This window comes from Malus domestica, chromosome 03 (assembly GCF_042453785.1).
Source record: "Malus domestica chromosome 03, GDT2T_hap1".
NCBI lineage: Eukaryota > Viridiplantae > Streptophyta > Magnoliopsida > Rosales > Rosaceae > Malus > Malus domestica.
Genome location: NC_091663.1, coordinates 1,288,370 through 1,312,272, shown reverse-complemented (window position 1 = coordinate 1,312,272; position 23,903 = coordinate 1,288,370). Strand labels below are relative to the sequence as shown.

Sequence of the window (23,903 nt, the reverse complement as noted above, 5' to 3'; positions counted from 1 at the left end):
ATGTGGTTCACATGGACTAGTTTGGTTTCCGATTTGGCCGGTTTGAACACTTCGAACCACTTTTTATCTTCCCTAAATGCATAAACTCCGGCAATCGAATCCGTCTTGAAAGTCAATACATTAACAACATTAGATGAGATTTGTTTTTCTTTTGTTGATATAAGAAATGTTATATAGAGAAGATCCGAACACAAAACCTGTCACATCCTCGCCCGGGGCGAACCACTTCTTGGGCCCGCTTCACCGCCGTAGCACGATATTGTCCGCTTTGGGCCCCGACTACGCCCTCACGGTTTTATTTTTGGGAACTCACGAACAACTTCTCAGTAGGTCACCAATCCTATGAGTGCTCTAGCCTCCTTCTCACTTAACTTTGGAGTTCCTACGGAACCCGAAGCCAGTGAGCTCTCAAAAAACCTCATACTAGATAGGGATGGAAATATACATTTAAGGATCATTCCCCTGAGCGATGTGGGATGTTACAAAACCTCAATAACTTATAAGAACCAACACTTTTAGCCACTTGAGAGCCACAAGACCGTCGCTGTTGCAGTTAAATAAAACGTAAAGTTACAGTACCAATCGTCAAGTTCGCACAATCAACCATGTAAGATAGCATTCTAGAAATCTCAACACTAACATAAGAAAATGTTAAAACGCACGATGATCATATCGTCTGTGACCAAAACTATGCTATGCTAGTACATAGTATCTCTCAAGTCTTACTAACATGGCCCACAATCAACAATGTAAGTTAACTTTCAAGAAATCACAACATTAACATATGAAAAAGCTAAAACGCACGATGATCGCATCGTATGTGACCAAAACTATACTATTGCTAGTAGACAACCCAACAGTATCTCTCAGTCTTACTAACATGACCCACAATCAACAATGTAAGATAACTTTCGAGCAATCTCAATACTAATATATGAAAAAGTTAAAACGCTCGATGATCGTATCGTCTGTGACCAACACTATAATATTGCTAATAGAAAACCCTACAGTATCTCTTAGTCTTAGTAACATGGCCTTTTGAGATATTTCGTGCAGCAGGTGAGAACTAGGAAGCAGCTGATCATGTGAGTCTGAGTGAGTTGTGTCAGTTTCAATGACTTATCTGCAGAACTTGAATATATTTTGTTCATGTGATGAGTCACATGAGACCAAATCGAACCCTAATATAGTATATTAAGTAGTAGTACAATTACAAACATACAGCTAAACATGGCTGTGTAATCTTGCTTTCCAAACGTGAAACAACCATAATCTTCCACCGAACTGTCATCTTCTCTTCTGTTCCTCCAACTTTTACGTTTCCCGATCTTCTTTTTCTTCATCTATTATTTATATCCTTCTAAATTAGTGAGAGATTTTTTAGTGTGGTTGAAATATGAGGCGGTATATTATATATCATTATATAATTGGAGGAACACTTGAAATAAAAATATTCTTCTAATTGTATAATGACATGTGGTGTACTGTCCTGTGTTACAATCACACTAAAGAATCCGTTCAAATTAGTACTTAGTTTTCACATATGCTAAGCTAAGCTCCTTTCTCAAGAAATACAGAATCACGTAGATTGTCATATACGATGGTTTCAACTAAAACAATTGAACCTAGCTGTCCATTTATATAGAAATGATAATGCTATCCACACACTCATTTTATCCCACACAATTCTCTTAAGATATTTCTTGATGCAATCACTACTTAGAATGGCAGATTCAAAATTCCAAACACAACATCTCAAGTGTAGTCTGTGTAGAAGCGAAGTACTCTTAACCGCTTAAGTACGTACTCTGGTAAGAAAGTCCTCGTTTTCTTAGCCTTGCATTATATTAAGCTTTGTTCTTTCCCCTTGGAAGCCACATGTTTTTTCTTGGTTTCAGAAATGGGTTGAAAAGAGAACATGGATTTTAGCAGTAAGAAGGCAATTTATTTTTAGTACCATTATCAACTTGCCCAAGCCCCATCACTCCATCAAGCTGACTCATACATTTTCTAATATAGCCATGATTTATTTATTTTTATTAAAGTATGTGATTTGGATTAGTCTTACACTGAAATATAATTAGTCCCATTTGGGATCAATATAAATTTATAATCTACACCTTATTTATAATAGTTTTGTGCTATTATTGGAATTGAGATCTTCTTCGGATCCTTGAGTCCAAAGCCGACAAACTTGAAAATTCAAACCACTCATTTTAAATCACTCGATCCTCATTGGTCCATTCCGTTGGCACACCTCACATAAACCAAGTGTTCGGATCTCTCTTTCTCTCTCTTTAACTATCCGGATCTCTGAGTTCTTGGACTCTGGACACAGAAATCCAGAGATGATCTCGACTCCTAAGACTCCTATTATTGATCATGTTTTCATCAAATTTTTATAATTAACTTCTTCTTCCGTATCTAGAGATGTTTTGATGTATCAGAACACTGTCAGGTAGTATTATTAAACTACTCAAACTATAAAAATGTATTTTTTTTTTAATAATATACCCTAAAAATAAGACATATCAGCCATGTCATTGGCCCGTATCACGTGGTATAGACAGAAGACCAATTAGTGAAGGAGGTTGAAGAAGGAAATTGTAGTTATTTGAGTAACATCTGGTCAATGAAACTGCTGAGAGTTGTATGCTGAATAAATCTGGTCAAGTTTTTTTCTTTGGAAGATTTCCATTTGCTTGATTGATTCAGAAGTACACGTGGATTAAAGAATCTTTATGGAGAGGTAAAAAAAAGAGCATGTGGTCTGTCAACTGGACTATGATATGAATTTGGATGCTCTCCGGATTTTGATGTCCGAAGCTTTAGGACTAGAGAATTTGAGTCTTCGATTTGTGTGAAAGAGAGATCGGAGTCGTAGGTTTGTGTGAGGTGGATCAGCATAATGAGTTAATAGGGGCCATTGGATTCAATTTGAGTGGTCAAGATCACCTGATCCTTCAGCTCTGGACAGTGAGATCGGGAGAAGATCTCTGTCTGTAGGATTATCATCATGAAGTTTGTTTCTTGCATTTCCGTCCCCGTAATTTCGTTATGTTTTTGCTTTATTCCAATCCGTCAACTAAGTTAGAGTTTTCCTTCCATTTGGTCAACATTTTCTAATTTGAAGATGCAACTCGGAAGAAATTTTGCCACATTTTGACAGGAATGAAACTATAAGGACGAAAAAATGCAAGGAAAAAACCATAGGGATGGAAACTATGGGCAGTCGGGGACTACTAGTGCAAAATATCCTAGCACAGAAGAAGTAAAACATGCAAATTGGAAGGGCATGGTTTTATCATCAAACAAGTTAGGATTTGTGTAGAGGCTGAAAGGAGTTTTCAACACCATAGATTCACCACAAGCTACTATCCTGTATTAGGAGCAATTTACCAGCTAAAGATGACAAAAAAAGGAAGCAAGAACGGAAATTACTGAACAGATTAATTTCGCAATACATTTTTTCGGATACATTTGATGTGGTCAAATGCTTAAACCCATTTTCCCACCCTTCCTCATCACTTGAGCTTAGTTCTCCACATTACTTATAATACAAGATGTACAAATCCAGCAATTTTCAAATCAATTGTTGTAACAAACAAATGAATGGAAGAGTATAAAACTTACATCGTTTATTCGTTTTTGGCACACAATTGTAGAATCTCATTCAGTTTCCCCGCTCTCTGACAATGCTGAAGTAGCATCCTTCCATACAAGATCACTATAACCAAATTGTCTTGCAAAACAAGAAATCAACTGGTCCTGAACTACTTCTTCGGTAGGAAGCGCTAGGTCTGTCTCCCTTCTCAATGATGTAACGTCTTTATTTGCAATGCCACAAGGCACAATATGCTTGAAATAGTTCAAATCTGGATCAATGTTGAATGCCAACCCATGAGAGGTGATTCCATATGAAATCCGTACACCAATTGCTCCGATTTTTCTATCTCCAACCCAAACCCCCGTTTCACATTTATTTCCAGGACAAGCTTTCACGCCATACAGAGATGCCAAGTCAATCATAGTTGACTCAAGTTTCTCCACATATTTACGAGCACCAAGCCCCATATCCCGAAGAGCAATAATGGGATATAAAATGGCTTGATGTGGACCGTGATATGTAATGTCTCCTCCTCTTTGTGTGTAGTGCAGTTCAGCTCCTATTCTTTTTAGTTCGGTCTCAGGAATCAACAGATTGTGATCAGTTCGTCGTTTGCCAAGGGTGTATGTAGGTGGATGTTGCAGGGACACTAGAGTATCTGGAATCTTATGAATTTTTCTATCAGCAACCAGCTTTTCCTGCAGCTTAAGTGCTTCCAGATAGCTCATGGAGCCCATTCTCAAGACCTCAAGACTTCGCGGAACTCTCATTTCCTGTAGATCACAGTATAAACTAATTATGCATCTTAGTTTTATCGTCACATGAAATTAACTCAACATGCATCCACTGCATTCTATAGACTCTAAAGAAATGATTAGCATGTTAAAAATTGATAGATAAAAAAACCGAGGGAAGGGTGACATTGCTTATTCCAAGTCACAAACTTTACACTTAAAGCATGATACAAGTCGATAAGAATTCAACTTCCAGGTGTAACTTGATAAAGCAGGACACAAGTTTCCGAAAGAAAAGCGAAAACACAATGACTTCACAGCATATCAAATGGATGATATACGAATTTGAGCACACTTGTCCTCTTGTTTCTATAAATGAAGGAATAAGTATTGGCACATTATAAGTTGCTGGAGAATTAAGTGCGAATCACTCAAATGCTTGTATGGACCGGACATCCGTTATGGTCATCGATGCAACTTCCACAACGTCGATACATGTCCGTTCTCTGCACATAGAATTTAGGTTCAAACATACACAGAAAGACTAAAGTTTGACAATTGGGGTGCCATGGCAGCTCACTTTGGCCAGAGCTACAACCAAAACGGAAACTGGAATAAACCCAATGCTCTTCAAAGGCTATTATGTAAGCGGCATTTTATCAAACAGATGATGGGCATCAAATGTTAAGCTTGAGTTCGTAGATTCATAGTAGCCAAAGATTCAAAATTTACACTACCAATCATATCAAATTCGAAGCAGCATTTCATCGAACAGTTAATGGGCGTCAAATGTTGAGGGTGGATTCATTGATTCAAGCAATTCAAAGAGCAAAAATTAAGAACAAAATTAAGAGTCTTACGAAAGCTGGACCAGCCACTGCAGAGAGATTGAGAAGCTCCGAGCCAACCAGACTTTGCTGACTGTGACAGCACTTTCCGCAATCTAATCTTCTAGAGTTCAACGCAGCGTTTCACTTCTAGACTTTGCTGGCATGTTTACTTTTTGTTCTTTTTTATGCCGAAGCCTAAGGTATCTCAAACCTTAAAAAGTATGACTAATACCTAAAGAGGCCCAACCTTTTCCACCTGATCCATTAAGATCGTGATCTGAGCGGTTGAAATTTAATATAACGGCTACCGTTATTATAATTTTTAAAGAGGCTCTTTGTTTGTAGCCGTTGGATCAAATTTCAACGATCCAGATCACGAACTTGGGGGTGAATTAGGTAGAAATGGATCTGGAAAAAGGCTATAGCTACTGTTAAAAGGCACACATCCTTCCAAAACTTTCAACCAGAGAACTGTAGATGGTTTTTTTTTTTTTTTAAGGTTTGGTAAGAATACGCATTTTTAAAAAGTAAACATGCTCGAAAGATTCAAACACATAAGTGTAGATGATAATTTAAATTGTTAACCACTTGAGTTATAAGCACATGCTGCATCGCATTGTCTCAAATCTAAATTGTCAAAGCTTTATTCCTCTTTAAAGTTTTCAGTTGATTTGATAATTGTCAACCATGAAATTTAAACTCAGAGATATCATCAAAAGTTATTTCCTAGTGAAATTTTATGGTTTGAAGTACCTTTAAAAAAGTGCCAATTGTCTATTATTTTTTTTTTCATATGTGCAGCCTACTATACAACTATCTCAGGCCATCTCCAACCAAAGGAGAGCCAAATGGCTCCCTTTAACCCTACAGCTTTGCAAGAAATTATATTTTAATGAACTGTTTCATGCCATATTTTATACCAACTCCAACCTAGGGGGCCAAAGGGCCATAAGCCAAACATAGCCATTTGACAAAAAATATCTCCAACCGAGGGAGCCAAAAGACCATAAGCCAAACATAATCTATTATTTTATAACGTGAGTAACTCTTCAGATTTCTTATCTTTATGTAATCTTAATAATTTTTCGGATAGGAAGATAAATGGGCGCATATGAGACGAGAAGATGAGGAGCCCGATGAAGAAAATGAAGCATGGCGCAACACAACATATATGGCAGCAAGGGCTGGGGTCATTGGCGTGTGAGGAAACTTAAGAACAGCTTTGTTGGTGGTCACTCTTACAAATCACGAAATAGAGAGATCGCGCATGAGACACTGATGAACAACTATTTCAACTCCAATTCGGTGTACACAGAAGAGGATTTCAGACGTCGCTTCCCAATGAGGCATCGTGTCTTCGAGCGTTTACTTCATGATATCCAACATGTCAATCCATACTTTCAATAGAAGATGGATAGAGCAAGCCGCCCAGGTTTCTCACCTCATCAAAAGTTTACTATTGCACTTCGAATGTTGGCCTATGCCTCCCCAGCTGATGCGAAAATATATGATGGGCCTAATTTGTCTTTGGATCCAAGAACTGGTAATATCTCTTTAAATGAGTACATGAGGTGTCATATGATGATACATTCACGTGCCACAAATAAGTATCTACAACAGAATCTTATTCCACATCTTTGGGCAAAAAAAAAAAATTAATGGAGTAGACGTTTAAGTTTTATGATGTTAAATGTTTTGTTTAATGTTGTTTAAGTTTGAATAACTCCTCCAAGTAGTACTAGGGTGAAGAAGATTGTGTTGTTTTCCATCTTGAAGAACAACTCTCGTAGTTTCGGGAATTCTGTGGAGTGGTGCCTTTGTAGAACTCGTAGTACTTTTTAGACGTACGAGTTCAAACACCTTCACTTGTTTGAGAACTACCTTTGACACTATCTTCCGAGACCTATCTATAAGCCCTACAAAGAGCTTCATCTTCTTTTCGAGTCCAAGCCCTTCCTTTCATTACAAATGTGGCCATTTGAAAATTATTGAAAAAATTAAAAGAAAGATTATTGGAAGAGGTAAGAGAATAGAATGTGAAGAATTTAAATAAACTGAGGTAAGAGAGTATGGAATGGTGAAAAGTATGTGAGAAATTGTGTAAGAATGGCTTATGTATTTATAGGGAAAAAAATAGATTTTTTGTTTTTTTTTAATTCGTCAAAAAAAAAAAAAATCAAACGGTAACCTAACGGCAGCATGAAATCAGCTAGCCGTTGCTAGCTGGAGTCATGTTGACGCCAGGTAGCCGTTGACATTCAAATGAGCTGAGCTGGAGAGCTAGTAAAATGTCAAGCTTGACATTCTGGCGTTGGAGTGTTGGTAAAATGTCAAGCTTGACATTTTGGCGCTGGAGGGTGGGCTGGAAATGGCCAGCCCGCTGGCCTGACTTAGGGGTTTTAGCCCGGTGGAGCGCACAAGCCCTTTGGCCTAGTCCTCGGTTGGATACGTTTTTCGTGTCATTCCGAGCTATTTTTAGCCCTATGACCATTTGGTCAGGTCAGTTGGAGATGACCTAAGTTTTATATTATTAAATGTTTTGTTTAATGTTGCATAACTCCCCCAAGTAATACTAGGATGGAGATTGTGTTATTTTCCATCTTGAAGAATAACTCTCGTGGTTCGAGGGATTCAGTGGAGTGGTGTCTTCGTAGAACTCATAGTACGTTTTGAACGTACAAGTCCAAACGCCTTCACTTGTTTGAGAACTACCTTTGACACTATCTTCCGATACCCATTTATAAGCCTTGCAAAGAGCTTCATCTTCTTTTTGGGTCCAAGCCATTCCTTTCATTGTAGATGTGGCTATTTGAAAATTATTGAAAAAATTAAAGGAAAATTATTGGAAGATGTAAAAGAATAGAATGTGAAGAATTGAAATAAAATGAGGTAATATAGCATGAAATGGTGAAAAGTATGTGAGAAATGATGTAGAAATAGCTTAGGTATTTATAGGAAAAAAATTAGATTTTTTTTTTAAATTCGTCCAAAAATAAATTCAAATTCCAACGTTAACCTGATGACATCATGACATCAGCTAACCGTTGCTAGCTGGCGTAATGCTGATGCCAGGTAGTTGTTGGCATTCAAATGGGCTGAGCTGGAGAGCTGGCAAAATGTCAAACTTGACATTCTGGCGCTAGAGGGATGGCTGGATGACTGGAAATGGCCAGCCTATTGGCCTGATTTTGGGGTTTTTGCCCGGTGGGGCCCACAAGCTCTTTGGTCTAGCCCTCGATTGGAGACACCTTTCGTGTCATTCTGAGCTATTTTTAGCCCTTTGACTAGGTCGGTTGGAGATTCCCTAAAATTTATGTTGTTAAATGTTTTGTTTAATGTTGTTTAAGTTATAATAACTCCCCCAAGTAGTACCAGGGTGGAGATTGTGTTGTTTTCCATCTTGAAGAACAACTCTCGTGATTCCCGGGATTCGGTGGAGTGGTGCCTCCGTAGAACTCATAGTACTTTTTGGACGTATGGGTCCAAACACTTTCACTTGTTTAAAAACTACCCTTGACACTATCTTCCGAAGCTCATCTATAAGCCCTGCAAAGAGTTTCATCTTCTTTTCGGGTCCAAGCTCTTCCTTTCATTGAAGATGTGACCATTTGAAAATTATTGAAAAATTTAAAGGAAAAATTATTGGAAGAGGTAAAAGAATAGAATGTGAAGAATTGAAATAAAATGAGATGAGATAGTATAAAATGGTGAAATGTATGTGAGAAATGGTGTGGTAATGGCTTAGGTATTTACTAGTAATAAGCCCGCGCGATGCCGCGGGACTTGAATGCACCAGCCTTAACAACATGAATAAGAAAAGAAAAGAAAACGAAGAAGAATCGAAAGCACTTCCCATTCCAAGGAAAGAGCAGCCATAATTAGGATCCAAAACTCATTCTTTAGTCTCCTCATCTGAAGCTATATATAATCATTGAACAAAAACGTTTAACGTCCAGCAGAAAGCAAACTGCAATCAAAATTTCAAAAAGCAAAATAATGCGCATATAATCGACAGTTGCAACAAACAAAAAATAGAAAAATCAATTGCAGATTGAAGGAAAAATCGAGACCGCAATCGAAACTCATGCTTGTATGGGTAATTAATTGTAGATACCAAATCATCAAAAACCACTTGTCTACACCAAATTGCATACAAAAGATATTGGGGCAACTCAGATTGCGCAATGAAAAACAAAGTCAAACTACGACGTAGATGTCTATCGGAATTTCATTCAAAGAATGATTAAATAAAGACAATGGCATGCCAAAGATTATATACCCTAAGCGACAGTGTCAGCCATAAGCTTCCCTCTGTGAGAGCACATGGGTGTAACTGCAAAAGAAAGCCGGAGACTGAGGGCAGACTGTAATTTCGTCAAAAAAGAGGAAGAGTACAAAGGAGAAGTGACAGCAATAAGCGTAGACGCCAAAGACGAAGTAAATATGTATTTGTGAATGGGGTTAAGCTGCTGCTAGCTTTGTATAGTGTAATAATGCAACTGCAAATAGACCAAGTTACTGCTACTAAAAGTTTTTGCAAAATCATAAAACTCTTAACAGTTTGAACCCTACCGAAAAGTTTATATGAGTTAAAGAACAGTCGTACTTAAGTGCAGCAAGATCATAAGCTCTTGCAGCTTCTCCTTCATATCAGAACCACCTGCAGTCCAAATTAACCAAGATTCAAGGCCAAAGCAAGAACAAATTAGTGATAATTTAAACTAAAGTCCCTAATTATTGTTGCAGAGAGAATTCATATCAAGATTAACGACATTATTTGATTCGAATGGAATCCAAACGCAGCATAAACATGAAAGGTAAAAAATTAATACCAAAAGTCACATTTAAGCAGCAATTAATAGCATAAATCAGATTTTAGTGGCATGGACCAAAATAATTCAGTAAAAAAGAAACAATCCCAAACAAATAGAAAGAATTGGAGAAACAATTCGAAACAAATCTTCGGAAAGCAACCCCATCCCTCCCTCACCCTCTCTCTCTCCAATTCCAACTTCTCCCTACATCTCTCTGTCTATAATAGATGTGCAGTTTTATTAATCTTTGTTGCCGAAGCATGCAAGATAGTGAAAAGATTGTTTATCTAAGAAAAAAAAGGGCACATTTTAGATGGAGACAGATAGCATTTAACAAATTCTTCATTAGTGGAGTAAATAATTTGCAACCACCTATATCCTGGTAGCATTAAAAATATTCAATTTTAAAAAAGAAATGTACTTTTTAGTTCAATTTCCATAGCCATGGTAATTTATGTGGACTAAAATTAAGATTAACTAATACATCCAATCAACTGCAACTAAACAACTTATAGTAATTGAATCTGTTTTTGTGGATGTGAGAGAGAGAGAGAGAGAGAGAGAGTTATCTATTATAAAGCCAACCTTCTTTGAATTCACTTCTTCGTCCTCTTGTGGCTTATTACCAAAACTCTCCACTGCATTTGCAGTAATGCCCTCTGCTTCTCCTCCTGCGATAATTATCATTCTGTAAGTAAAAGGTACAAAAACATCAATTACTTAATGGTAGATATGTACTTTAGACTTTTGAAGATCCAATTCATCCTGCATCTTCTCACACTCATCTTCATGCTGAAGCTGCAAACCTGTCAGCTCAGCTTCAAGTTCGATCCTCATTGAAGTTATTTTCTATGAAAATGATAAACTGGTTTGTAACGTAAGCATATAACACTCTAGTTAAATTAGTAGTTCCAACTTAATTCAAAGCTAAAAACGACATTAATGACCACAATTTAAGAATCCAGAAACAGCCCAATCTAACAACACACACAGAGGACGGACACTGAAAGACATTTTTTTAGAGAACCTAACTAAAAATTAAAAACAAACCAAGTAAAATTTTCAGAGTTTAAAAACAGGAAACCATTACAATCTTTACAGAAACCAACTAAAATTGGAATCTGAAAAAAAAAATCCACTCAATTTTAACAGCCCTGCTGCATATATTGGGTTTTTTTAGGCATGAGACAACACAAACGAAGAAAACATAACATAGTTGTAAACCTTAGGCTCCAATCAGGTCAAGTGTGAGATTTCAAACACGGAGATTTACTCCATGTTTAAAAACTGCCAAATACATTGCCAACTGTTAAGAGCATGAACTACAAATCTATAAAGTAAAAAGACTTGCAGATAAGTTTAAACAATCAACATTCAACTTATGATTGTTACTGTTTTTTAGCTGGATGTTCACATTCTAATAAGGTATTAAAAGAGATTATAAGCGTGTGTGCTCTTAAACCACCCAACACCATGTATTAATCAAATAATTAACATCTAAAGATGGAGACATGAAACACGAAACCTGCAATTAGATCCCAATCACAAAATGCCAAAAAAAATCCTAATCTAACCATCCCTATACTAATAGCCCATTCGAGCAGCTATTAGCACCTAACCCGCTACTTTGGCAACCCACCAACCCGCCACACCGTCATGTCCCATCCCCTCTCCACCACTCACTATATCTCTCACCTTTCTTTCTTGACATTGCGCTCGGTGCACACAAACACCAAGCCAACCATTGCCGGCCTTTGTCTAAAAGTGGACATAATCCCATAGGTCCTGGCAGAGGACCTAGCTAAATCTCTCTCCCACTCAGTCGAAACCCGTAGCTACCATTTCTCTCCAATCTGTCAGTCCCTCTGTCCCCCTCTTCTCCTCCCCCCAACAACCCTCTGACCGATGCATCACCCACAGCCACACCCACCCGCACCCAAGTCAAAAATTCCAACAATCCTCTCCCTCCAGCCCGTCAACAAATTATGGATTCCGAGGATGTATCTTGAAAACTCAGATGCACATGATTAAAGTTAGTAGATATTAAGGACGTGTACTTAACAGAACAACACAAAGAATGAATGAGTACATTACAAACTAAATGACCATGTCAGCTAGATACTTCTTAAAGAACACCTCCAATCTACCAGTATGATTACTCAGTTTTTGGTTTTTAAATTAATACCCTAAACCTTACATTCAAACTCATTTCGAATGCAAACGAAAAGTAAATGATAAGTCTCGAGCCTTTCTTTCTAGCCTCAACTCAACTCAAGTTCCCAACCTTCACCTTCCAATACAAAGAAACTAACGCATCAATCTGCAATTTCGCAAACATATAATTCAACTAACCAAGTTCTGTGTCCACTCAAATGCACATATTTGAGCTCAATCAAACTTAAATTTGAAACAAATAGTGATGAAAGATCAAACATTTATACCTAGCTTAGGATCCAAACCAATCTCCTCTTTCGCCTCCCTCGTCGCCGTGTCCCCATCGTCCTTGTCCCCCTCCTCTGTTTTCCCACCCGGCAAAGAAACTTCACCTGCAGAAACACAAAACCAAAAATTAAAAAACCAATCTTTCCCATTTCCATTTTATCAATTTCCTCAATTTTTCCCATTTCCAGAAAAATGAGCAAGAAGCTTAAGCAGGAAAAAAATCATAATTTCAACAACCAAAACCCAATACCCATTTAATCATACACGAACGAAAAATCTAAACACAGAGTCACAGATTAACAAACTGAAAACCCAAAAAAAATAAAGGAAACTGACCTTACTTAAGAACAATACATAGAACACAGAGATGCATCCGCAAAATGAGAGAAAACGAAACAAATAAAGGAACCCCCAAAACCAAATAAAGGAACCCTCAAAACCTGACCTAACAGTGCAACAAAATCTGGAAATAATTCACAGCAAAAAGGCAGAAATGATGACAATCTATGCTAACAATAAAGAATCGAATTAAAAATTGAACTTAGCTTTCGAAATCCAGCCACTCATCCGACATGCAAAAGGGAAAGGATGATCGAGAGTGAATCATGGACTGAGGGACCTTACTCGACCCATCATTGGAGCTACGTTTGTAGCTTTTGGGAGAATAAAATTGAATGTGAAAGCTGCTTTTGATGTGGCCATTAAGGTGGTGCTTCAGCCACCGAAGCAAAAAAAGAAGAGGCAGAAAAATGTGAGTATTCCATGAAGAAAAAAAAAAGGGTTAAAAAATCAGTAAAAAGAAAAGGCATAAAAATGCAGGGTATTCCATGAAGAAAAATTCAACAATTAAATAATATAGTTGTAAACCTTAGACTCCAATCAGGTCAAGTGTGAAATTTCAAACACAGAGATTTACTTCATGTTTAAAAACTGCTAAATACATTGCTAACTGTTAAGAGCATGAACTACAAATCTGTAAAGTAAAAAGCCTTGCAGATAAATTGAAACGATCAACTGTCAACTTATTATTGTTGCTGGTTTTGAGGTAGCATTCGTATTGTAACATGGTATTAAAAGAGATTATAAGTGTGTGCGCTCTTAAATCAGCCAACACCATGTATTAATCAAATAATTTATATCTAAAGATTGAGACATACAACATGAAACCTGCAATTAGATCCCAATCACAAAATGCAATAAAAAAATTCCTAATCTAACCATCCATATACTAACAACCTATTCGAGCAGCTATTAGCACAATTTACCTCCTTCTCTATTCTTCCCCACCCCCTCTTTAACCAAATAAAAAATCATTTGTCTCACTAAATAAAAACCTCAAATTTGTTTTTTCAAAGCTGCAACAACATCACTAAAAACACCATGTAATAAAAATTTAAAAAAACCAATCCAATTTAAGTCGAGAAGCAAATGACCAAACTTTCTTAATTTCTTCTTAAGCTATAACAATACACCACATCCACAAACACAAAAAACCAAAAATTGGTTCAATTTAAATTTCTTTTTCTACCAGAAATAAAAAATCCTGTGATTTATAGCCATGTCATCAACAGTACCACCACATCTTAAATAAATGAATGACAATATACTGACTGATGCTTAACTAAGAAACCCAAGCTTGAACACAAACCAAGACATAAGATACTCACCAACTTTTTAAATGGCTCAATTGTTTGCTTGACATGACAACTTTTTCCTGCAATTCGTAAATAAGATCATTAGATGTAGTAAATAAAAATTATAAAAGCAAAATTCTCACCTCAGGTATGCAACAGAGGTTAAATTTCTAATGTAAAAAAAATAAAACTCTTGCATCTAGCGAACCTAGTTAGTCCTCAACACGAAACAAACAGATTTTAAGCAGTTAAATGCACATCCAACTACAAAGAAACCAATTCAAGGCTTAAACCTAGCTTATGACTACACTGAAATGACAAAGAAAATCCATATTAACAAACTGATAGAAACTTGTTTCTCCCTACTAATAATATAGAAAATCTTACTAATGGCCAGGCCGAAACGAATATGAAAAAAAAAAATCACCTGAACAGAGCCTAATCCAAATACATATTTCTTCATCGAACTCAACCTTTCAACAAAAAGCTAATAAAGGAAAACCAGAGTCATGTTAATTTCCTCATCGTAATTGGGACCAAGCATAATATTCTTTTCATTAAATTTAAGTAACAATATGTCAAATTCATAGATTTCACCTCAAGGGCGATGTTACTTGAGTACAAAGAGCTTCGAAGCCTGCAAATAAAAGCCCCAAAATCTGAAGAAAAAAAAAAGACTCCACAAAAGCAAGGATTTTAACACGCCACAATATTTACCTACTACTATGCACAGTTTTTAAAAAATGAGTATAAGACTAACCTTTACAGAGCACCTATGAATCACTTCCAAAATGAGCACAAAATGTGAAATAGCACCTATCCAAAGTTAAAAATCGAAACTAATTAAATCACAATTAGGCAAGAACAACAAAATGCGACAAACAAAATGAAAACACCAAAATGCCTAATTTCCCCCAATCGTCATGTTCAACCACATTCCATCTAATTTTCGGTCCATACGTGCATACCAATAATTTATTAGCTTACTAAAATGGGACAATTTTTAACAAAAAGTTGTACGACATTTAGTTAAAGTGGCCATTTATAAAAGTTTTCGTCTAAAGTTTAGTCACTGGGAAATTATAGGTAATGGGCTACATGTTCAAAGGTGAAAACTGGCAGAATAGCCTAAAAAGATAAGTTGAAACAGTATATTAGCAGTTTTGAGAACAATAATAAGGGCAACACAAACCTTGATTGACATCAAACAACAACCTCCTATTTTGAGGAAACATTTTGCATTCAAACCTAAAATCCTTGCCTGCAAAGAAGGATTAAATAGCAAAGCAGACTTTCGGGGGAAATAAAAAAAACAGACTATTTATAATACAATAAAAATAAAGTAATTCATCCTCCCCACCATCTCTGTGAGCTTTAACAGAACAGAGGAATCAAATTAAGCAATATATAAATTTAAGTTGACATCCAGTGTTCTACCTCTAACCTTGGTAGCATGCATGCACTGTAAGTTATAAAGTGAACTAAGCCAAGATCTTCTAACTTCATGATTTTCACATATGCATTAGATGGAGAAATACAATAAATAATCAAATATGTAAGACTCTGATATTCAAAACCAAAACAAACCCAATTACACTTTTAGTTCACTAACCCCATTGAATAAAATCCAATTCAATAAAATAACAGAAAATTAAACAACCCAAAAATCAAAACAACCCCACTTGTAGTTTTAGCTCACTAATCCGTTGGATAAATAGATGCCAAATTCAATCAGAAAACATACAATTAACAACAACCCAGAAGAGCCATCCGAAAACCCAACCAATTAACCAAAAAATACCACTTGTTCTTTTAGCTTAGTAACCAACCTCTACTTGTTTTTTAGTCGTTTATCTTCCTTGTACCTCATACATGAATTTAAAAAATTGCAATAAAGCAGCACATGCAACATGGAATCTGCAAATCGAACGGTAAAGCAGCAGCCTTCAAACCCTTTTCAGTTCAACAAATATCACAGCAACAAAAAAACCTCTATAAGGCAATTAATAGCTAAAACATACAAAAACAGCAGAAAAATCACCAAACCCAATTTTCAATCACTTTAAAGTAGATCGAGAGAGAGAGATCTTTTCTTCTCAGTGGTTTTCAACCTCTGGGATTGTTGAATTCTTGAAAAGAAAAGGAAAAAAAAAACCATGAACAGAAAATTTAGAAAAAATAAAATAAAAATTCGAAGAAATCGAAAAAATTGAAGTTTTTTTTTTTTTTATATTGAAGGAAAAAAAAGAATCAATCTTTGATGCTCACGGTTTGGTCAGTGTGATTTCTTCACGTTTATCATCCAATCTGAGGCCAGTAGGTTCCTTCTTACCTGATGACAAATCAGAGGGAGAGCTTTTGGGAATAAGGATCGGAGAGGATTCGATGTTGCAGTCTGGGTGTCGCTGGCTTCCACGATCATCAACCGCACACGCACAAACCTTACCAATCTAAATACCATTTCAGAACTGTCGATCCTCTTCGAATAGATCAATCGATTCCAGAGACAGAGAAATGAGGAGTAAGACGACGGAGGCGAGACCGTCTGTGTCGTTCTTGCGGGGTCTGCGAGTCCCGAAGGCCCCCCATGCTTTTCTCTGACTGTCCCCCCTCTCCCACTCTCATGAAATCGAGGATCTGCAGCAAGGGTGCTGAGATCCCCACTCCTTCCTCTCCCTCTCTCTCTCGCTCCGTCTGTCTCTATCCATCTCTCAGAGGAAGCATGGTCTGCCATCCCCGAAACCCGCACTGAATGACAGCAAAACCTAAACCCACCCCAATCCGTCTCAAATGCACAGGACAAAATTACCCTCCTAACTTTTAATAACTACGTTCCAACCCAGCCCCAAATCCCACGGTTTTGTTGTAAATAAAGCAAAATCGAGGGGGGAGGAATTGACCTCAAAAGACAAAATCACCCTCTGAATTTTTTAGAATTACCCCCCAACCCAGCCACATTCAGCTGGCATTGTTGTAAATAAAGCAAAATAAAAAACAAAATGAACAGTGCCTGCCCTCCCCCTACTTTAGAATAAGTAATAGGAAAAAAAATAATGGTGAAAAGTATGTGAGAAATGGTGTAGTAATGGCTTAGGTTTTTATAGGAAAAAAAATAGATTTTTTTTTAAATCAGTCAAAAAAAAAAAAAAATCAAATTCCAACGGTAACCTGACGGCAGCATGATATCAGCTAGTCATTGCTAGTTGGCGTCATACTGACGCTAGGTAGCCGTTGGCATTTAAATGTGATGAGCTGGAGAGCTCACAAAATGTCAAGCTTGACATTCTAGCGCTGGAGAGTTGGCAAAATGTTAATCTTGACATTTTGGCGCTGGAGGGCTGGTTGGTTGGCTGGAAATGGCCAGCCCACTGGCTTTATTTGGGGGTTTTGGACCGGTGGGGCCCACAAGCCATTTGGCCTAGCTCTCGATTAGAGACGATTTTCGTGTCATTCTGATCTATTTTTGTTTAATGTTATAACTTCCCCAAGTAGTACTAGGATGAAGATTGTGTTGTTTTCCATCTTGAAGAACAACTCTCGTGGTTCCGGGGATTCGGTGGAGTGATATCTTCGTAGAACTCATAGTACTTTTTGGATGTACGAGTCCAAACGCCTTCACTTGTTTAAGAACTACCCTTGACACTATCTTCAGAGACCCATCCATAAGCCTTGCAAAGAGCTTCATCTTCTTTTTAGGTCCAAGCCCTTCCTTTCATTGCAGATGTGGCTATTTGAAAATTTTTGAAATAATTAAGGGAAAGATTATTGGAAGAGGTAAGAGAATAGAATGTGAAGAATTGAAATAAAATGAGGTAAGATAGTACGGAATGGTGAAAAGTATGTGAGAAATGGTGTAAGAAACTTAGGTATTTATAAGAAAAAAATTAGGATTTTTTTTTAATTCATTCAAAAAATAAAAAAAATCAAATTTCAATGGCAACCTGACGACAGCATGATATCTGCTAGTCGTTGCTAGCTGGCGTCATGCTGATGCTAGGTAGCCGTTGGCATTCAAATTTTAAATGGGTTAAGCTGGAGAGCTGGCAAAATATGAAGCTTGACATTTTGGCGCTGGATGATTGGCTGACTAACTAGAAATGGCCAACCCATTGGCCTGATTTGGGGGTTTTGGCCCGATAGGACCCAAACGCCCTTTGGCCTAACCCTCGGTTGAAGGCGGTTTTCGTGTCATTCCAAGTTATTTTTAGCTATATGACCCTTTGATCAGATCGATTGGAGATGGCCTCATAGCCAATCTTTCAGCACCATGTTCCAATTGAGCTGGTTTTTCTTGCATTTCTGTAAGCTGTATAAATTGTTTAGAAACCAGAATCATACGACATTGCCACTTTATTTCATCGTCGAAGGTAAACGAAGGAGAAGAGAACCCCCGAATTTGACTATTATATACGACAACTTACTATGACATGACCGAAGATAATCTGTCGAGGAAAAACGAAACAAAAATCTCGTTTTGCCATCTATATAACATTGTAATTAGATAATCAAACTCATGAAGAGCAAGATAGCATGCAAACTCCAGGCCTATAAGCCCACGCCGGGGGCAGGCGAGCGTATTTCTCCATTCCCGGTTGCTCATCATATGGTCGTTCCATTACTTTAAGCACCCTCCGAACCTCCTCAAAATCACCTTGTTCAGCTGCATCAATGGCACTCTGGCATAGGTAGTTTCTGAGAACATATTTAGGGTTCACTGCATTCATTGATGCCTTCCTCTCCTCATCGGAGATGCCGCTACTGGCCAGCTGCACAAGCAAAAACTATAATTTGTGAGAAAATCAGATGACATAATGTTCGCTTTTGACGAGAATCTAGCCACTGGATGAGTTTAACAATATTCTGAGCAAAAACAATGTTTATGATGAATACAATGTTGGTATCAAACCAGTATACTTTTCCAAGATGTAAGTCATAAGAAAACCAGAGTTCATCATACCTCCTCTATGTAGATTTTCACCCAGCTGATCCATGCCTCCTTTCGCTCCTGCCCAATATCTAATAGAACAGCCTTCAGTGGGTTCAACAACTCCTCTTCGGGAATGTTGGGATCAGCTTTGATATTGGATAGCAACCGAAAAAAGTTTGTGTAATCCACTTTGTCGATGGCCATGTTATTCAGAAGTTTACTGATCAGCTGTTTAATGTACTTGGGGAGACCAAGTTTTTTGGTCATTATAGCTTGATAGTCATCCATGAACTTGGTTCCATATCTATAAAAATCCCCCGAAAAATGAAAATTAACTCCCACTTCAACATACATTTAATTAGGATAGAGGTGTAGGAATGACAATTACCTTTCCATTGCATAATTCGACTCCTTATCATCAATCAACTTGGCTGCTACCAGAGTTCTAGTGAATTGTGCAATATTCCATAAGCCAATATCTGGCTGATTTGCAAAACAATATCTCCTCCCAGGAAGATCCGTGGTATTCGGCGTGTAACTTGGATCAAATGCATCCAGAAATCCAAAAGGACCATAATCGATGGTAAGACCCAAAATGCTCATATTGTCAGTGTTCAACACACCATGAGTAAAACCAACCCCCTGCCATCTGGCAACCAAGGAAGCAGTACGCTCAGCAACCTCTACTGCCCAAGCTGTTAAAAAACCATGATGGGAGCAAAAGTTCAGAAAAACAGTTAATTAAGTATGATGTGCAAGACATCTATCAGAAACTATTTTCAGAGTGGCAGTAAGGGTAGATGAGAGAAAAGACCAAGGTTCAGTACAATATTCGTAACCACATTTTGCACAAACCTTAGCACTAACATATTTAGCACTAAAACTTTACAAGCTAAACAGAAACTAGTGATGCATCAAATCATCTCTTTTCTTTTCTTTTCTTTTTTTCATTCTGTGAAACACAATGACTAAGTTCTATTCATATAATAAGATGGTCCCTGAGTAATGTGCTCCAGCATGGACCGCAGTATCAACAGCAGACATCTGATTTGAGTCTTCACTCAGTTCCATGAAGAAACTATATGGATGCAAATTTGAAACAAGATATTTCGTCCCCAATCGTATTAGCTTTTAACAGAACCTGAAGCCATCTTTATTAGTCCAAAGTGTACATTGCATACAAGAGAGATACCATCCCATCTTAATCACTTTCCATGCCCGATATGGGAGCTCACCACACTACTAACTTGGCCAGAATACGAAACTTCCTACAAAACTACTGAACCAATTAGGACTCTGCAACTGTCAACTGAGTGTACTAAATAGGTGTTTGGCATCTACGTCAATCCAAATGGTTTTTTCTAAAGAAGAAAAAAGAAAAGTGAACTCCTATAGTTGCGAATGCAGGCATACATGAAGGAAACGTATGGAAGCTAAATCCTAAATAAATGCTTCAATCCTAAATCAACCCAAACGATTTTTCTAGAGAAAAATGAAAAATAAACTACCATAATGCCATGGGATAAGACCATAGGAAGGTGCACAACATGAGAAATATATGACCAGTAAACTTATACAGCACTTGTAAACTGAAGTTCCGATTCATTACGCTTCCAACAACAACAAAGCCTTTTGATTCATTACGCTTCCACAATAAGAAATAGTTTATCCTGTCTTATTGAAAGTAAATTAAGGTACCAGCACCAACACCTTTACTCCAAAGAAAAAATGATTACCTGCATGCTTGTTAGATGTCAGATCAAGAACTTCTTCGTTGCCTGTGTTGAAAGATAAACTCTCGCTTCTACTCATGTTCTCTATATGAGGAAAGTGATGCCTAATGGCATAGTCTGCAAGAGCACGAACAATTTCAAGGTCCTCCTTTTCTCTAGAGGCATGTATTTGGTATGACCCAAAACGCAGAAAGGATGGAGAAACCCTGCAAACAATTGCACCAGGCTCCTCTTTTGGATTGCCACTGCAAATGAAGACATGAGGAATTTATTTTAAGAAGAGAATAAGAAGAACATATATTCCTAAAAAATTCATCCTTTCCCCAAGCAAGATATTGATATCTTAGCATAAGATCAAACCAAGAAGGTTCATATATCTCAAAGACCAAAGAGAAATTATCCAGTAAAGATGGTGTATGGTTCTTGTAGTAAAACATGATTAGGTAGAAAAATACTAATTGCATAGAGTTCTAATTAACATACTCATAGAACATGTCACGCGTGACAAATTTTCCTGTTGTCACAAGACAGAGAGCTCGTGTTGTTGGAATTCCAAGATTATGCATTGCTTCACTGCAAAGGAATTCCCGAATGCTACTACGAAGCACCGCAAGGCCATCTGCAAACCGACTGTAAGGAGTCTTTCCAGCACCTTTAAGCTGAAGTTCCCACCTTTCAGACTTAGAATTAAGAACCTCCCCAAGAGTAATAGCCCGCCCATCTCCCAACTGTCCAGCCCACATGCCGAATTGATGTCCACCATAGCATTGAGCATAGGGTAACCTGCATAAATAAAGCAGTTACGATCCAGTTGTTGATGAAAATTGACAAGCACAAATGTGAGTCTCATAACATAATATTCAGAGAAGCACTTACGATCCCACCAAGGGAGATGCCCCAGAGAATAAAAGAGGGAAATCTGGCCTTTCAAATCTGTAACTCCAAATAAGGTGGCAAATTAGTCCCATGAAACATGACATACCACACGTGCAAAACATATGTACTCATCATTCATCAGAGTGAAGTACTATGGTATATCGGTCAAGGTTTAGTAACAGCAAGTCCAAAACCAAAGCAGTCATACAAGATGCAAAATACATGTACAAAGGAAACAATAGCCTCAGCTAAATATCAGAACTCGAAGAAAAGAAAATTTCAATTAATAACACGAATCTTGACAAACATGTGAAAATTTGGCAACTCCAAATGTATAAATTATCTGGGGGACTAATTTACCATACGTCCACTTACAAGTTATAATAGTAGTGTCATGTTATTTACACACTGATCTAATTTCCTAAAGTACCAACCATAAGGTTCTTGTGTAGAGGTAGAAACAGATTCAGGTTCAAATTTCCAAGGACCATCAAAACCATTATCCATAATATATGCTGTCAAACACCAGTTTTTCTTTCTTTCTGATACCACCAAACACTCTGAAGATAAAGTTTATTTTCTCATCCATGTTCTATAAAAGCATTAACAGTTGATGTTCCCAGGAGCACAAGAAACAAGAACACTCACTCTTTAGGATCCAAATCAAGAAACTCAGCAACAGATTCTGACCATGCAACAAGCTGAGGATTTTCAACTTCAGCTGACGGGGACACTTTCGTATAACAAGCATGCAATACCTGATAATCAAAACCCAGAATGCATAACATCAAATTACAACATAATACCCCATCAGCTAGTAAAAATTTCAAATTATAGCACAAAGCAAGAGATCTATCACAATAAACACTATCATGGCAATGTTCCATAGCCAAATTAAGTGAACTCGATAAGAACGAGCTCTTGGACTTCCACGATTCTAATTAACACGCATCGCCATCACCCCCTCAGCTAGTAAAAATCAAACTGGAGCTCAAAGCAAGATATGAAATCACAATCAAACCTATCAATGGTACAGTTCCATAGCCAAATTAAAGTAACCCAACTAACAACACCCAAACTGTCAGCCACTCCGCAATTTCTCAATTGAGTAAGTACAAATTCCAAAGCAGTTATGCATAAATTTAACAATTTTTCTGATTTGGGCATGAAACAAAAGAGTAAATGCAAGCCTTTAACTAGTACACACACAGAACCCACATATGTTCCAATTTCTTATTTGGTTTTCCACCACTTTCTCAGGAACCAAACAGAACCCAGTTCACAACACACAAATCGTAAGTTACTTGGTCATTTCTCGATTGAGCAACTACAATTTACTAAGCATTTATGATTAAAGTCAACAACTTCTCCGATTTGGTTACGAAACAAAAACGCAAGTGAAAGCCTTTAGCTAGTAACAAACACACAACCAACATACATTATACACTTTCATTTCCTCCATTTCTCAGCAACCAAACAGAAAATAACCCAAACATCAAAACAGAACAGAAAAACAAGCTAACCTCTCGCGGAATCGTATCGGTCCGAGGATCACCAGGCAGCTCTCTGGTAAACGAGTTGTCCCAATTCAGATCTTCAAGCTTCAACCTAACCCTCTGAGTGTTACTTACACCGTTGCTTTCATTCTTGCAAATCTTCTCATCGCCGCCGTCGCTGGCCAAGCTCTGATTCTGAAAATCATGCGTCACGGAGTCGACCGACGCGGCGGCCTGCGGCGTGGGTGAGTCCATGGGTGCTTGCTGTTGGCTGCGGCCGGAGCTGAGGTTGCATGCGAGGAGGGGCAGCCTGGGAATTTCGAAGTGATTGGAGGGGTAAAATGGGAATTTGGAAGGGCGACGGCGGAAGTTGAGGGCGGTGGAGAGAGCGAGGCGAGGGAGGGGAAGTGAGGAGAGTGAGGGGAAATGCGAAATGATCTGCATTTTTCTTCTGTTAAATAAAATTTTGGGTTTTTTTTTTTGCTTAAAAGTACAATTTTGTCATAAAATAAAACAATTTAAAAAAAAAAAATCAAACTAACATAAATATAAAAAAAAAATTATATATATATATATATATGCATTGTAAACAAATGACTATGATTCACCCACACATTATCCTCCTCCCCTCCTCCCGAAATTTAGTGAGAAAAGCAGCAATTGACGACTATGAGCGAGCTTGGCAGTAATGCATCTCTCACTAGGATATGAGTAAGGTGATCTTACTTATTAATAAATAGGAAATTTTAACGAAAAACTCATGTATTGTTTATTTTAGCGAAAAATCATATTTTTATACTAAAAAGTCAT

At 37.5% G+C, this 23,903-nt stretch overlaps 2 protein-coding genes and 1 long non-coding RNA gene across 20 annotated transcripts; all 3 read right to left on the bottom strand.

Moving 5' to 3' along the window:
• Positions 1 to 3,437: 3,437 nt before the first annotated feature.
• On the bottom strand, positions 3,438 to 5,341 carry LOC103415865 (octanoyltransferase LIP2, mitochondrial). The gene is made up of 2 exons (XM_017326948.3): positions 5,202 to 5,341; positions 3,438 to 4,380 (listed from the first exon to the last, which is right to left on the bottom strand). Exon 2 carries the CDS (start codon positions 4,375 to 4,377, stop codon positions 3,670 to 3,672), a length of 708 nt encoding a protein of 235 aa, XP_017182437.3. The 5' UTR covers positions 4,378 to 4,380; positions 5,202 to 5,341; the 3' UTR covers positions 3,438 to 3,669.
• Positions 5,342 to 8,919: 3,578 nt separating this feature from the next.
• LOC103407555 (uncharacterized) lies at positions 8,920 to 16,195 on the bottom strand. Of its 18 annotated transcripts, XR_011578636.1 has the most exons (11): positions 15,891 to 16,189; positions 15,254 to 15,322; positions 14,822 to 14,877; positions 14,659 to 14,698; positions 14,489 to 14,548; positions 12,427 to 14,141; positions 10,724 to 10,834; positions 10,571 to 10,656; positions 9,744 to 9,831; positions 9,451 to 9,504; positions 8,920 to 9,138 (listed from the first exon to the last, which is right to left on the bottom strand). It is a non-coding gene; the product is annotated as an uncharacterized lncRNA (long non-coding RNA). The 18 variants fall into 18 exon arrangements; XR_011578626.1 differs by having other exon boundaries at positions 9,451 to 9,831; XR_011578631.1 differs by lacking the exon at positions 9,451 to 9,504.
• A 2,198-nt stretch (positions 16,196 to 18,393) lies between these two features.
• On the bottom strand, positions 18,394 to 23,800 carry LOC103415801 (uncharacterized). Its single transcript, XM_008354086.4, has 8 exons — positions 23,121 to 23,800; positions 22,246 to 22,355; positions 21,598 to 21,654; positions 21,205 to 21,504; positions 20,725 to 20,966; positions 19,377 to 19,683; positions 19,019 to 19,292; positions 18,394 to 18,827 (listed from the first exon to the last, which is right to left on the bottom strand). Exons 1-8 carry the CDS (start codon positions 23,535 to 23,537, stop codon positions 18,573 to 18,575), a joined length of 1,962 nt encoding a protein of 653 aa, XP_008352308.3. The 5' UTR covers positions 23,538 to 23,800; the 3' UTR covers positions 18,394 to 18,572.
• Positions 23,801 to 23,903: the final 103 nt, after the last annotated feature.

Bases quoted from the DNA above. Each gene is read 5' to 3' on its own strand.
- LOC103415865 (XM_017326948.3), bottom strand. From the start codon at position 4,377: ATGAGAGTTCCGCGAAGTCTTGAGGTCTTGAGAATGGGCTCCATGAGC.
- LOC103415801 (XM_008354086.4), bottom strand. From the start codon at position 23,537: ATGCAGATCATTTCGCATTTCCCCTCACTCTCCTCACTTCCCCTCCCT. The intron at 19,293-19,376 runs GTAATTGTCATT...GGATTTTTATAG, and splicing joins TCGAATTATGCAATGGAAAG to ATATGGAACCAAGTTCATGG. The intron at 18,828-19,018 runs GTATGATGAACT...TTGCTTGTGCAG, and splicing joins TGAAAATCTACATAGAGGAG to CTGGCCAGTAGCGGCATCTC.